This window comes from Gossypium hirsutum, chromosome D08 (genome assembly GCF_007990345.1).
Source record: "Gossypium hirsutum isolate 1008001.06 chromosome D08, Gossypium_hirsutum_v2.1, whole genome shotgun sequence".
NCBI classification, from domain to species: Eukaryota; Viridiplantae; Streptophyta; class Magnoliopsida; order Malvales; family Malvaceae; genus Gossypium; species Gossypium hirsutum.
This window is the reverse complement of record NC_053444.1, coordinates 68210743-68227746: the sequence shown is the minus strand read 5'-3', so window position 1 is coordinate 68227746 and position 17004 is coordinate 68210743. Positions and strand designations below refer to the sequence as shown.

At 28.8% G+C, this 17004-nt stretch overlaps 1 protein-coding gene across 1 annotated transcript; it reads left to right on the top strand.

Moving 5' to 3' along the window:
* The first annotated feature begins 4948 nt into the window (after positions 1-4948).
* LOC107909224 (cytochrome P450 734A1) lies at positions 4949-8375 on the top strand. The gene is made up of 5 exons (XM_016836692.2): positions 4949-5394; positions 6311-6534; positions 6636-6883; positions 7080-7443; positions 7633-8375. The coding sequence occupies exons 1-5, from the start codon at positions 5103-5105 to the stop codon at positions 8056-8058; spliced, it is 1554 nt and encodes a 517-aa protein (XP_016692181.2). The 5' UTR covers positions 4949-5102; the 3' UTR covers positions 8059-8375.
* The last annotated feature ends 8629 nt before the right edge of the window (positions 8376-17004 follow it).

Here is a 17004-nt window from a genome sequence, read left to right as displayed (position 1 = left end):
TAATATATATATTCACATATGCTATACATGCTCTTTTATATAATGGGGTGTCTTACTAGGTAAGGTTGACCTTATTTATCCAAAGGAACGAGATTAAAAAAATTTTGAGGGGTCGAAATTAAATTATATATTTTTATGATGGTAAAAAATATAATTTTATCATTTTAATAGTCTATATTTTTATAATTTTAAAATATTAAATTAAAATTTTATCATTTTGGATGGCCAGAGTGCAATTTTATCTTTAAAAATTTAAGAGGCCTAAATGGAAGGTTTGGCCATCCACTGCTTGAAGGCTTGTAAAAGATTTGCTAGGGTTTGAATAAAATTATTAGACTCGAAAAATGAGTTTGAGTGAAAAAAGTTAATATGGGTCGGACTCCAGCTCAAATATTCAAGGTCCGTACTTGATTGGTTTTCTAAGTTTGTAAGATACCATATTATCTAGTTTAATATACAATACATTAAAAATCAAAATAAATGAAAAACAATAAATTATTAAATATTAAATTAAAAATAATATAAATATTTTTCAAAAATTTAAAAATAATATGAGCGGACCTAAAATGAGATTTGATTAGCTATTTACAAACATGAGTGGGGTTAAACAAAATTTTAATATCATATTTCGGTCAACGCTAAAATTAAAAAAAATATAAAAAATATTAATATCGAACTTGACCCAAACTTGATATGACCTAACCCGAAAACAATGTGAAACCTCAAAATACAAATTAATGTGATCCATTTGAATTCTTTTAAAAAAAATTAAATTCCAATAATTTGAGAGCATAACTTGTTATTTATACTTTTAACGAATCAAAGATGACCATATATAGTAAATAATGTATAAAATATGTTTATGGTAAAAGAATATGTTTCTTTTTATTAACTAAAACAACTGTTTTTTTTATTAAATCAATCAATTTAGTCCCTGTATTATTAAAAAAAATCAAATAAAGTAAAGTTTTAACAAAATTAAAATTTACCATTTTAAAGTGTAAAATCATAAAAGCTTTTAAGAACAGTAACTTTATTAAAATTTGGTTTTATTTGATTTTTTAAAATAATTTAAGGATTAAATCAATCCATTTAATAATAAAGGACTAATTTGATTCAATCCTTATAATAGAAGAACTTGTATGGTAATTTTACTTTTTTTATTAAGTACACATACCCAATAAAGGGTTCACATGTACAGATGTACTTAATCCTTTACTTGTATATATATGTATATATATATATATCCTGTAATACTGTTACTACATAGCTCACAATGAACATGTGGAAGGGCTATACAATATGGATGATCAAACGGTGAATGTGTTTTTAGTGTTAAATAGATTAATTTAATCCTTACATTATTAAAAAATAATTAAATAAGGTTAAATTAGGATAGAGTTTATATTTATTTATTTTTTAAAATATCACTTACAGTTTAACAAAGTTAAATTTTTTAAAATTTTTGTCGTTCTGTAAATGAAATCTTTTGTTTTGGATTTGAACTAAAATTGAAAAAAACTAAAATTTAAGATATTTTTTTATACAGTAAATATTAACTCTATTATAATTTGAACTAATTTGATCCGGTCCCTATAATACAGGGGTTTTTATAGTACTTTTTTCAACACCAAACTCGAATTTAACTTAAAATTTTAATTCACTCGGTTCATACAATTCATCTTGAAAAATAGCATTTATGGTTCAAAATCTCGTCAGCAATCACTCGGACCGCTATAAAAGTTCATGTATCGTTGTTTAAAATAATATTTAAAAATTCGATGCTGAAAGACTTTACCTTTACATGCCGGATAAACCGCTCGGCTCGTAAACAGGTCAAGTAATAGGAGAAATAGATAAACCCTAAAAATAAATATACACCCAAGACACAGGTTGGCAATCGTTGGTTACAAGGGATTGACTTAAAAAATAAACAAGAAAACAAAGACATGCAGTGGGAAGCAAAAAAGGGCGGCTTTTTTCCCCCAACAAACTAAGCTTAAAAAACTTGAAAAAGTTTGTTTTTTTATTTATTTTTAATTTTTTTTTTGCCTATGTGAGACAGGGAAGATATTGTTGTACTTTGTTTTTTTTTTTAAATTCCTTGTTTCATGCCACTATTTCTGATTTTTTATTAAAAAATTATAATCGTAAAATAAACAGAAAATAATTATATGAAATTTTTTGAAATTATGCTAGTGGTTCTAATAGAATCAATCGTTATAAATATAAGAGAAGCCTAAAACCGGAGCTATAAATTTTGTTTAAGGAGGTCGAAATAAAATTACAGAATTTGAGACGGGGAGGAAGCTAAAAATTTTGTATTGAAAATGTTTGAATTAAATTATTTGCTTTTCAAAGCCATCGTGCAAAATTTTCATTTAACTAAAGGGAAAAAAAACTTGAATTAATTGAATGTTTTAATTTCTGGAAGGCCTTTGAACTCTAGTTACGCTACCGGTGAGAACCTGCACATATTTATATAATGTGGAATTCGAATATGAAATCTTAAAGTTTTAGGGTCTCGACTTTGTTATGCAAATATCTTAGAAACCTCAAATGTATTAGATTGGGTGATACAAGAAATTTTGTTTAAGGTTACAAAAAATGTATATTTCGTTGAACCAAAGTCAAAAAAGTTTAAATAAAATATTTGATTTTTAAGAAGAGTTACAAAGTAATTTTACTGTTTAACTAAGCGAGTCGATGCTCCTACTCGACTTTGGTTTAGAGCATGAAATTAACAAGTGTTAGATATAATAATAAGACAGATTACATTCTTAGAAAGAAAATTTAAATTTAAATTTTAAAAATATTATTATTAAAAAAATAACCACAAATTTTAAAATGATTAATCTTCATAAATCGGAATTAAGTTGCGATAATCAACCTTTTTATTTTGGAATAATGATAACAATGGAGAAATCAAAGAGAAGTTGAAGGTTTTGGCTTCAACAACATGTGATATGCTTTAACACTTTGGGTCTTCCTTGTACGGTATTAATTAATTAGTTTCCTTCATTTTGCCTTTTTGTGTTTTTTTCTTTATGAATTTACTTCAACAACAATGGATGTTTATTTATATATCTTGATAATGTACTTCAACACATTTGAACCTATATTTTCCTGTATTGACAACAATCTTCATGCTAGTCGAGTTAAGACTCAATCAGTAGATTTATTTTTAAATTAGTTAAGGTTAAATCAGTATTTGTGGTTTAATTTTTTTTATTCAAGTTGGTCTTTAAATTTGGTAACTGTTCTCATATTGGGACTTGAGCTTGACAATTATTCTCACATTGAGACTTGAATTTTAAGGTTTTCAATAAAATATCAAGGACCAACTAACTGTCAAGTTCAAGTTGTTCTCACATTGTGATTTGAATTTTAAGGTTTTCAAAGAAATATCAAGGACTGACTTGAAAAAAAAAATTCAAACCTTAACGTGAGAGTAGTTACCAAATTCAAGACCCAAATTAATTATCCGAGTTTCGTTGATTATTTAATTCAAGAAAATTTATTCTATAATAATATTTGATTAAAACCTTAGTTTTAGTGATCATAATTCAAGAAAAATATTATTTTAATTGAAATTTTAGTGGATGAAAGTGCATTTTTAAATGCATTATTATAATAAATTAAAAATAAAGGGACATTCTTACAAAAGAATGTACTTTCCAATACCTTGTTATTCGAAAAATATATATGCTAGCATTAACTAAATTTTTACACCCAATGATGGTAAATTTTTATTTTAACTCTATTTATTGAAAGATGGTCCAACCAAAACTATTTCATTTTTATTTATTTATTTATCATGTTTTGTGTAAAAATAATATATCCTAAACATCATTTAATAGACAAATTACTATGTTTAAATAGAAAATGAAAAAAAATATGTATAGAAAGAAAATGGTTATATTTTATAGAAAGTCCTTGTACTGTACATTTTTGACAAATTTAGTTCTTCCACTATAATATCATCATTTCTAATCCAAAGAACAAATTTTATTACATTAATTTCATCAAATAATTTGACGCCATTCATTTTTTCTTTTTACAATTGAACAAATACTATGTATTTCTTTTTAACTTTTATTTTTTAATTACGAAAAAATGTCGAGATGCATATGTCATTTCATCACATGTTTAAAAAAAATAAAAAAAATAATCGAATTATAGTAGAGAAACTAAATCAGTGGTGGAACACAATAGGAGCTGGTCCCTCAAAATTTTAGAAAAATTTCATTAACTTTTTTAAAATTATTGAAATTTTGAACTCTTTAAATTTTTTAGAAATTCTCATTGATCCACTCAAGATTTTAAAAAACTTAATTAAATCCCCTATTTTTCTAAAATTCTCATTAAACCTCAATTTTTAATTTTTTTTATTTATACCCCTTTTTTAGAATTTCAATTGAACTCCACGATACCGAACTAAACCCAACAAAGAAACACCCACACAATACATTGTCCTTCTATAAAATCAAGAAGGTAACGATAAAAGTGTCATGAAGGCCTTTATATTAAGAGTTGGATTACATTTTTTTCTCCCTACTCAAAAAATGGGTAAATAAGCCTTTGTATGTTAGATAAAAAACAAACAGGTTCTTTTATTAAAATTTTTATCTATCTTTACTATTAAAAACAAGTCATTGTATGTCAACAAAAAGGTACACGTGGCATGCCACGTGTAACTATCTAGTTATTTCATCAGTTACGTCAATTTTTAATAGTAGGAATGAATGATACTTTTAACAAAAATGACTTGTTTGCTTTTTTATTTGACATACAAAAATTAATTTACCCATTTTTTGAGTAAATGAGGGTAAAACGTAATCTAACCCCTAGTATAGGCACTTTCATAGTAATTTTACCGAAGGTAACATTTGTTCATATTTATATTTATAAAATTTAAAAAAAATACAAAATCCTCACGTTGATCCTTTATATGATTCCAATGGCGTCCCCTACGCCGTTGGCCTTGCCTTCCTTATAAAATCACTTTTCTTCTTCTTCTCTTTCTCCTATAGCCAACTCAAAGGTCACCCAAAAAAGCACACCAATCTCTCTCTCTCTCTCTCTCTTTTTCTCTTTTTTCCATGGAAGTAATGTTACAGTGGCCATCGAAGATTGTTTTCGTCACTTCCATGGCGTTACTCATGGTGGTGATGATGATGAAAGTGGTGGTGTTGTTATGGTGGAAACCAAAGAAGATCGAAAGCCATTTCTTAAAACAAGGGATTAAAGGCCCACCTTACCATTTCTTCATCGGCAATGTTAAAGAACTTGTGGGGATGACGTTGAAAGCTTCTGCAACTCCCATGCCTGATTTCTCTCATAATATTCTCCCAAGGGTCCTTTCTTTTTATCACCATTGGAAGAAAATCTATGGTAATTTTAATCAACTATTTCATTCATTTATATATATATGTACTGTAATTCTATGGTTTTTCAAGGTGATTTAACACTTTGGGTTTTGATTATTATCATCAAAATTGATCGATTTCTTCAAAATTTTCACTTTTTTTTCCTGAATCTGAAGCTTGTTTTTCTTCTCTTTTCATCCCTTCTTTTCTATATATATAAACCTGCAGTGTTTTTGCACTTGTCTGTCACCTTGGTTTATATACATATACATATATATATGTCATCTTTGTTTTGTTCTTTGTATTCTCTTTGAAGGTTCCTACACTATAAATCTATAAGCTTAATTTTCCTTTTGAATTAATGGCTGCCATTTTTTAATTTTCTATCGTTTTTTTCCTCTTCTGCAAACTTTGTTCTTCCAAGCTCCAACTTCAAATTCCTTTTGTTGCAAAAGGAGTTAAATTATGGTTTTGATTGTTCAACTATGTTCAAATAAACGATTTTGTCTCTCTCTCTCCTTTTTTTTTTTAATTATGTTTCTCAAAATCGTATTTATTCAAAGGTTAAATTCCAAACTTGAGCATAGTTGAGGGACCAAAATCAGAATTTAACCAAAGAAAAACCTTCTTTAGTTTGATCACTTTTAACTCGTTTTTCTTATTATAAATCCAAATTTGAGCATAGTAGTGGGACCAAAACCACAATTTAACACACAAAAACTTGTTTAGTTCATCACTTTTAACTCGTTTTTTTTTTACATCCAAATTAGAGCATAATAGACGGACTAAAATCAAAATTTAACCAAAAACCTTGTTTAATTTCTTTAATATTAACTTGTTTTGCTTACTATCTATTCAAATTTGAGCATAGTAAAAGGACCAAAATCATAATTTGACCCAACAAAACCTCATCAACTTTTTTAACTCCATGTTTTTTGCAGGTACACCATTTATTGTCTGGTTCGGACCCACGGTTCGGGTCACAGTGTCGGATCCTGATCTGATAAAGGAAATCTTCATCTCCAAGTCCGAATTGTATGAAAAAAATGAAGCCCACCCTTTGATTAAACAGCTTGAAGGTGATGGCCTCCTTAGTCTAAAAGGTCAAAAATGGGCTCATCATCGCAAAATAATTACACCCACTTTCCATATGGAAAATCTCAAAGTAAGATTCGAATTTCGAAATGTTATCGATTACTCACCCAACTGAATCAACCTGTATTCCATTTTTAACTTAATGTTCCTTTCTTTTTCTTTTAATTGTAGTTGCTTGTGCCGGTGATGACACAACGAATGACCGATATGCTAGACAAATGGTCCGCAATGTCGGCCAATGGCTCTAGGGACGTTGAAATCGACGTCTGCGAGTGGTTTCAAACGCTTACGGAAGACATCATTACGCGTACCGTGTTCGGTACTAGTTACGAAGACGGGAAGGCTATTTTTTGTTTACAAGCTCAACAAATGGTACTCGCTGCCGAGACATTTCAGAAAGTGTTCATCCCTGGCTATAGGTAAAAACCAAATTAGGGGCAAACCAATAAATTTTTTAAGGCCAAAATGAAAATTTTTTCATCAATCAAAGGGCTCAAACGATCTAAGAGGGACTAAAATTGAAGTTATACTATTTTACTAAGTGGCAGCTTCTACCTCTAGACCAAATTCTCGAGTGCTTAGATTAGAATTTAAATTTTGATTCTTAAATTTTAGGTTTATGCCGACGAGACGAAATATAAGGTGCTGGAAATTGGACAAAGAGATTAGAAAATCGTTAATGAAATTGATCGAAAGCCGGAAATCAGAGAATCGAAGAAGAGAGGACGGAGCGAAAGATTTGCTGGGATTAATGATCGAATCTTCGTATTCAAGTCCAGATATGAGTGTGGATGACATAATTGAAGAGTGCAAGAGTTTTTTCTTCGCAGGCAAACAAACCACATCCAATTTGCTGACGTGGACAACTGTTTTGCTAGCAATGCACCCACAGTGGCAGGTGCAAGCACGTGATGAGGTGTTAAAGGCGTGCGGATCACGTGACTTACCCACCAAAGATGATGTTGTCAAATTTAAGACGGTATCGCCTCTCCCTCTTTCAATTCAGAAGACAAAATTTAATGTCTTTGTCTCTTTATGCTAACAATGTTATTAGTGGGATTAAGATTTTTAAATTGAAAATATAAAAAATATATATATAAGGATTGGTGGTATATTTTAATTAACTAAAAAATATTTTTGATATTGGGTTGTAAATTTTGGTATGCAGTTGACTATGATATTAAATGAATCACTTCGGTTGTATCCGCCAACGATAGCCACAATAAGACGAGCCAAATCAGATGCTGAGCTTGGGGGTTACATGATCCCACGTGGGACTGAACTTTTGATACCAATCTTGGCCGTTCATCATGATCAAGCCATATGGGGCAACGATGCTAACGAGTTTAACCCAAGCCGGTTTTCCGAAGGTGTGGCACGTGCAGCAAAACACCCGATCGGTTTCATCCCGTTTGGTCTTGGGGTTCGGACATGCATTGGACAAAACTTGGCCGTTTTACAGGCCAAGTTAGCCCTTTCAATTATACTTCAACGGTTTACCTTCCGATTGGCCCCAACTTACCAGCATGCTCCAACGGTTCTCATGCTACTTTATCCACAATATGGAGCCCCAATCATCTTTCAACCTCGATGATTAAAGGGTCCTAATTATGTTACTCGAACTCAGAGTTTAGTGTTCATTCTGAATATATGTCTCACACGGGTATATTTAATTTACTAAATCTTACATGTATTTAAATAATCATAAGAATTATCGAACACAAAGTTAAAAGAAAAGAATTTGAGTAACATAGCACATCAATACATCTTTTGTGTAGTATTCATTCGTGTGTCTCACTTGAAACCCCATGATCACAATTTTCTTATCGAAAAGAAGGTTTAGCACAAAACTCTTGATTCCTGTTTAAGGTTAGGATTATTCGTCTAGTTTAATAAGTTGTGTATTCGTTCATGTCCCGTTATTTCTCTCTTGTGTATTTATATGTATATTTTGTAACACAATTTTGTAATATTGCATTGCGATTGATGATTTTCTTTTTCAATTTTCAGTAAAATCTAATTATGAAAAAAAATATTTCTTATTGTATTGCTTAAAAATAATAATAATTGGCGATCAATAGATGGTTTATTACAATTGATATAATTACTTATTGATAATAAATTACTTTCAAAGAATTACTTAGAATTTAAGCATCGACATTAACTTAATTTCCATTGTAGTTTATTAACATAAAAGTTTCCCATAACTCAATAGCTTTCATCACCAGAGCCAAAAATTATATGAAAGGGTTTAGGGTCTTAGACCTCTTCTTGCCTATTGACTAAAACTTGCTACATCCAAAGAGAGTTACCCAGATAAAAGACTACCATTTGCTCCTCAAAAAGTTCAAGCTCGGGAGGATTCTATGAATAAACGACTCTAAACTATCAAACCAACCACAAGAGTTCAATGTAAATCAACTTAAAATCTCATTTTATTGTTGAAAATAAAATTTTTATAGTAAAATTATTATTGAATATAAGTTTTAGGTGTAGATATCTCGTAAATTTTATCACTAAAGATCTAATTTCAAGATCTTCAAAGGAAAAAAAAAATGGGAAAGTTATATTGTAAGTCGTAAGACCCAAACATTCTTTTTTAAGAGAAGGATTTTATGGGAAGTGGTAAAAGATTTATGGGTTTCAAAGATCAAAGATGAAGTTTCCTAGTCATTTACAAAGAGTGTTGTTTTAAGTACAGTTTGACGTACCCAAGAAAAGCATGAAATTGTTCTTTTAAGCAAAGGTGACTGTAATCCAGCATGCAAATGCACTTTCTTTTTGGTAATAATATTTTAATATTTGTCTTCTTTTATGGGGCTTAGGGGATTTGGGGTTTAATTAGATATAAATTGTCTCCTCATGCACCTTAAAGGACCTTTAATTAATTTCATTAAGAATCTTGATCTTTAAAATTAAATAAAATGAAAAATAAACAAAGGGACTCTAATTAAGGATTTTGATGGTCCCTAAGAATCATGTGGTTTTTGGGTAGATTTCAATGGGACATGCCCTTCCAAGAAATTTCATATATTAATACGATGTTTTAAGTTAGAGAAGATAAAATGCGAACTGTTTGATGAATTTTGAATCACTCCGCTTTAAATGAAATGGATTTTTTCTTTTGAAAAAACAGATGAAAGATGGGCCAGGTTCGAATGTAAGATGACACATCTATTCAAATATGAGATGATCATTCCATTTAGTAAGAAATTAAATTAAATTAAATTATAAACTTTTTACAAAATCTTAGAAAGTAGATAAAATTCAATTTTAGAACTTTAAAATCATGCTAAAGTTATTTAAAAATCGGTTTCTAGGTGTCAGGACCAAAATTGAACCTCGAAATGTTAAAAGGGTTTAAAATAAGGTCAAGTACAGCGCAAACAACAAACACAATTAGCACATTTGGGATAGTAAACATCCTTAACCATCAGGCCATCACGTATATGCTTTACTAACCACATGAATAGATTATAAATAATATTTATGTACTGTTTAGAAATAACCCCAATCACATAAAACCAAATATAAATAATATTTTTATGTACTCTTCCCCCATGATTTAATTAAAACCCGAATTATATAAGTAATTATTAATTAAAGATAATCCCCCTCCTAATCCTACTCTTTAATTTTTTTAATCCTTCTTTAATTCTTCATTTGTGTTGTTTCTTAAGCATATGCTCCCCCCACCTTACTATAAGACAAATTTAACATTCTATTATATAATTTAAAATTTTTGTTAATTAATTATTAGTTTTTTCGTTCTTTTTTTATGATGTTTGTCAGATTTTTAATATTATTTTTTAATAATTTATTTTCTTAATTATCTTAATTATCTCTCTCTACCCCCTCGTCTTGATTTTGCTTATGAGAGACCTCATATAATGAATAATTTAAAATATTTAACTATTTTCTCACTTCATTGTTTTATAGTTCGATTTACTGGGTATAGTTCAATTGGCATCAATGATGTTGTAAGTTTGAGCGCATCTAAGGACATAATATCCTCTAATTCAATTAGTTAGGATTTAGGGAGGTTACAAGTAATTTAAAATGTTCATACTTTCTGCTAAATTCAGATTCATTGCAATGTTAATTTTTTTGTTGCATAGTTATTAAGTGAGTGATTTTTTAATTTTAAAATATTACATAATGAATTTAACAGAAGAATTTTAATGGTGTTTATAATTAGACCTAAATTTTGAAATCTAAGCAGTAGATGGATTAAATTTCAAATCTGCAAATAGTAAAAGGACTTGGAGCATATTTAACCTAAATGTATATTTATGTGCATATATATATTTTGATTTCCAATTGTTGATACAAGCAAAGGGCAATGAAATAAATTTTATAGATCACCCCTTGTAAACAGTTAATTTGTAGTGGCAAATGAATTAATTAAATGTAACCTTACCTTAGTTTAATTCCAATTTGTCTCCATTTATTGCATTTTAATTTTATATTTTATGCCTATGTAATTGAGCTGGCTTTTGATTAAATTGTGAACTTGTCTGGCTTCTCTTGGACCAAATAGCAAACACCTTCTGCCTTCCCATCTTGGGATGATTAATATAATTTGCCCATTTTTATTTATATATATACATCCCCATCACCATGCCACCATCTCTCTCAATTACTCTATTATTTTTTTGTATGGGATTATAATCTATTATAATAAACGTTGATAATGGTGGTAGAACGATCGTAAAGTAATAAAAAAAACATACAAATTTTACGTGGAAATCTTTTTGGAAAAAGTTCATGGGCAAAGGGCGAGAAATTCCCTAATCTTGAAAAACGAATGATACAAGGAGAATTCGACTACATCTATTTAAGGGTTGGAAAAACCTGCTTTAATCAAAGTCAAATAGAAGAAGAATAGTTCTATACGGATTCAACTTGTGCTGTATGGTTCAACCCCCGGCTCTTCGCCCCCACATATCCCCTTATTTTGCTACTGTATTTATTTCTTTAACAAGTGACGGGATTTTAGTCACACAAACTCTAACATAATCCACATGTGAGATTTTTAAATATATATGTATATATATTTTCTTGTATATTCTGCCATTTATATGATTGCTTGGGATTATTATTCATTATTCATTATTAATGTTATTAATTTTTTGGGTATTTGCCAGTTGTGATTCCTATGCTAATTATAATTTATTTTATCTTAAATATAATAATGTGGAAAAGCTGGAAGCCCTCATGCTTACTAGAGGCAAAAGCAATGTTAGTGTTATTTTAACCTATAGGAAATAATAATTTTTTATACTATTAGTATTTTAATATCAGTTAGAGTTATTTATGAGTTGAACCACGATTCTTAAAAAAGGTTTTATGCTCATGCTAGAATGAGGTTTAGTTGTCGCATTAGATCTTTCTTGTTAAAACAGTTGATTGCTATAGAAATCTGGCGACACACAATTTCGTCAGAAGAACTTGATTTCATTGTCTCGCATAAGAATCACACCTAATGAGCTTATCTGCAAAATATATATCGAGAAGGGTCGCTAATGACATTCATGAATCTATCACATTCGACAGGTCAATTCCAGTAATACCTTAGACTAACAGTCACTACACTATCACGACATCAAGGGGGCTAGGGAACTTGATTTTAATTTTAATTTAATTCATATCGGGTATGAATTTAAACTTAATAACTTCTTATTTAATATCACGTAAAATTAATTTAATTTTACATCGGTACAAATAAATACTTCCTATGCAATTCATACAATTAATTTTAATTTTTTTAATGAAAAAATTATTTAATTATTTGGGTAAGACTAGAATTGAAATGAATGTAATAGAAGTTATGAAAAAGATGGGGATACTTAAACATCTACAGAGTAGAAGCACTGTCATATGATGGTCACATTTAAAATTTTGGGACCAAATTAAATGCCCAAAAATTCATTTTTTCCATTCTTTAAATAAGAATTGAGGAAGTGACAAATTGTCATTTGTCACAATTATTTTGGGGTTGCCTTCACTGTTTGCTCATTTCTATGTCATAGAAAGTAGCATTGCATGACATTGTGAATATCTTTATGTTGTTTGAAATTGAGCTATTATCAGTGGGTCGGATTAATTGTATTAGAAATCGATTAGTATATTAATTTGAATAAAGAGGTTGAACTGACTTTTGAGTAATTTGTTTAGAATTGATAAAAAATTAAAATCCGAAATAAAAAATCAATAGTTGAATCCGTTAAACTGATCCAACCAATTGAACTAATAAAATATTTTGACAAATTCAATTGTCGGTCCTATTTTTAAAACATTATGAATACCTCGCCACGCAAATTCATCCTATTTGACAATAGAGAAGGATCTTTGAGAGCTTATATTCTTATATGTCACTTGTTAAGAATAATTACATGAAAATAAACTAAAGTTGGATTTCTATTCACCTAATTTCACTCAAACTTCAATTCTTTTGTTTTTTTTTTGACATTAATCTGATTATAGGTTCTTATCATATTTGCTATTTTTGATACAACACCTAAAACTACCCATAACCCCTTTCTAACATAAAATTTCCTATAGAAACTTAATTCGAATTATATATATAACTCTTATATGCAACTATATATTATAAGTGTCAAACCAATCTAATATAAAAATTAGCATATGGTTCCCAAAGATGTCACAATCCACCATTACTTATATGGTTAAATTTCCTACATATTTATTATTTTACCTTCAATGTTTGTTGCAATTTAGCATGAAAAAAACATTGATGGAAGTGGTTCCTTTCCATGGGGACTTGCAAAAAAATAAAGAAAAGAAGTAAGAGGAAGAATCCAGTAAAGGGCCCAAAGGAAAAGAGAAAATGGTGTATATGATGGGGTGCATCATCACATGGGAGTAACAATGGTGATGAGAGACAATGGCAGAGGATTTGGTGAGCCCCATTAATGCACAACTTTCTTTTTTATTTGAGATAAAGGGGTTGTTCAAGAATCCAACACGAATTGAAGAATTGATATGAAATTGTTTACTATTCTATCAATAATTCAATAATGTATAAACAATAGAGCCATAATCTAAAACTATTTTGGGTATTATTACATAAAATCAATAATTTTGTATTAAGAGATTCGCCGGCTCTAAGTAGATTTTTCAGTTGACCTCTTAGCAGGTTAGTATTGTCTATAGTGGGGGGTTTTTTTTTTATCTCCCAACTCATCTGTAAATTCAAGTGCTTAAAGAGGCAATGTGTTCGCAAATTGAAAATGCCCCATCAGGTGCCTAATGAGGAAAACCGTACACATTGTGCATTGTTGTATTTTCGCATATAAATGCCTTATACACTTATAAGTCACTGAATTCGAGTCCAACCATAAAATTATGATTAAAATATGTCAAAATTCTCTATACTTTTCAAATTTCAAAATTTAGGTATAACTGTTAACAATACCATATTTGCCCGTATAATATTTTAAAAAAAAAATACTCACTTTGTAATAGTGTTAGTAGTTAACAATATAAAATTTAGTTAATAACATTGTAATTAACCTGAATTTAATAAAAAAAGTTAACAGTGTTAATATTTTGTAATAGTGTTAACAGTTAAAAGTAAAGAGAATAAAAAATTTAGGTCTAATTGTTAATAATATTGTAATTAATCTGAATTTAACAAAAAAATTAACAACGATAACAGCTGAACCTAAATTTTAAACTCTAAAAAATAAAAAAAAATTCAAAATTTCTACTTTTTAACTTAAAATTATAAAAACTTTTTTGATTGTTTAAAATTTGGTGTACTAATATGATTGTATTATTAAAATAAAATGATAATTTATTTAAATATGAATGATGCATGAAATAATAAAATAGTTTAGATTGATAGTTCAGAGTCAGACTGTCTTAAAATTGAAGTATATATAGGTGACCAAAGGAATGACACCTCAGGAAATATGCTGCCCATTTCAGTGACAAACCCACCTGTGCCATTTTCTTTTCTTTAATGCTTCCTCAACTACACCAATATCAGATTTTATTTTGGTTAAAATTTTCCTACAGTCCTTGTACTTTTCAAAAATTAGGAATTTAGTTCTTATACTTATATTTTCAGGAATTTAGTCATTCTATTTTTTAGATTTCAAAATTCAAGTCCAACTGTAAATCCTGTTAAATTCTTTTTTTGTTGAATTCAAGTTAATTAGAACATCTTTTTTTAATTACATGGCTATCAAGTGAGATTTTTTTATTCCAAAATGTTACAGCAACAAATTTAACAAAAAATTAAATTAACAATGTTAATAGTTGGACTTCAATTTTAAAATTTGAAAAGTATAGGGACTAAATTTTAACATTTTATTTTTCCTTAATGAATGTATATTTATGGGCCTGGATTAGACTTTTTTTAGAGGTTGGGTGTGGTTTGTTTTCTTTTAATTTTTTGGTAAAAACAGCTATTTCATCTCTCTTAGTTTTGATATTGAGCAAACTAGTTTCTATTAAGAAATTAAAGTAATTTTATCTCTGTTAATTTCGAAAGTGAGTAACTAAAGACTATTAATCACTGAGTTAATAGTTGTTGTCTATTGTAGATAATTTGATTGATATCATAACAAATTTAGCCCTTGATGTTCGTATATTTTGTGTAAGTGTTAACAAAATGTGTAAATGTTGCGGGTTAAATTTGTTAAACCAACCAAAACGGTAGAGTGTGTAAATGTTTGGGGCTAAATTTGTTAAATCAAGACCAAATTGATAGAATTTGTAAACTTTAAGGACTAAATTACCAATGAAAATATGTACAATTGATGAAAAACATTAACGCTATGATTAATTATCATTATTTACTCACTTCCGAAATTAACAAAGATTAAATTACTCAAATTTCTTGAAAGATACCAATTGCTCAATATCAAATTTGAGAAAGGTTTTTTTTTTACCAAATTATTTATATATGTTGATACACAAAAGGGTTAATGGAGTTCAACATGATTCACCCACTCCGGAGTAAGGACGAGCAGAGAGTCGTACAATAATTGAACTTATCATTTCTAATCCTCGTAAATTTAACTTTTTTTCGTGTTAATTTTGTCAAATAATTTGATATGACTTACATTTAAAAACATGGGATTGTTTTCTATATACATATTAACATTTCTTTTACAATGAAACATTTTTTTACACATTAAAACAAGTGCTTTAGGAAGGACCAAAAATGAATTATAAAATTTAAAATATTCAAGTGTAAATTTATCATTATATTAACTTATCACTTCACAATTTTGAAGGGACTAAATGAGAGATTTACCATATTAGGAGCCAAGGACCTGCCTACGCATTTTAAAAAAGAGAGAGAGAACACATGCCACGTCACTATATGTTTTAAATCATAAATCCCATCAAATTATTTGAAAAGAAAATTGGTATTAGAACTAAAAATACACATTTGGAAAAGTACAAAAAACTATATATAAAAATTAAATTATAATGGAGGGACTAAATATACCAAAAATACATAATATAGGGACTTTCCATATAATTTAAACGTTTAAATATTACATAATTAAGCAATTAGTGGCGTTCTCCGATCATATTTTACTATCTGCAGGTAAAGAGAAAAACCAGAGAGTGAAAGCACAAAGAAACAATACGACCGGAATTAGGTGAATCACTTTCTCTCCCGTCATGTCGTGGTGGCGATTGTAAGCAATTTCTTTTTTGTTAGTCCCGGTGATCGGATCACCGTACTCCGGTAAGCGATCGTCGGATGTCTGGTGGCTTTGAGAAGTTGACACGTTGCCATGGTAGACGGCGGCAAGTTGACGAAGATTTCGTCGGAGATTAGCCGATTAGTGTTTGATAATGACGATGATCTCTGCATATTCTTCACCGTTGATAAAAATAAAATAAAAAAAGCGTGGATTGAATTGAAGAACAAAAGATCTTATACATGCATATATATATATATATTGTTCAAAGCCTGGATTTCAGCTGGAAATTGGAAACTGAAATTGGCATTGCTTCAAGATCCAAGTAATGATATAAATAATGGGTTAATTTACTATTCATCCCAAACTATTGCTTAAATTCTAAATTAATCCTTAAATTTTTAAATACTTAATTGGGTTATAAAAGTATTAGTATTGTACGACTTTGGCCTTGAATAATGTAGCATATCTAACATGTGGTCAAAATTTATGCATGTAGTTGTCGTATTGACAACATGAATTAATTTAGCGTGTTTTTAAATAAAAGAAATAGTTTTAAATTTTAGTCACATTATTTGTTTTCGTTAGAAATTATTTAATAGAAAAGACGTATTAAGACTTGAGATTAGATATGTCCGTGTGCCATGTCACTTGCCTAAGCATAAAGTACGAGGTTCAAAGTTAGCTTAGCCCAACTTATTTTATACTTTTGTAATATATTTTATTTTATTTTTAGATATTATGTAATTTAGATCATAAAATTAAATATATAGTAACAGAATTCCATGTAAACATTAAAAAATAAGTTAAGTTGTCTAAATTTAAAATTTTAATAAAAAATCATCTAAAAT

Coding starts and splice junctions, on each gene's coding strand:
- LOC107909224 (XM_016836692.2), top strand. CDS start 5,103: ATGGAAGTAATGTTACAGTGGCCATCGAAGATTGTTTTCGTCACTTCC. Junction 6,884..7,079: donor GTGTTCATCCCTGGCTATAG/GTAAAAACCAAA, acceptor CTTAAATTTTAG/GTTTATGCCGACGAGACGAA. Junction 7,444..7,632: donor ATGTTGTCAAATTTAAGACG/GTATCGCCTCTC, acceptor TTTGGTATGCAG/TTGACTATGATATTAAATGA.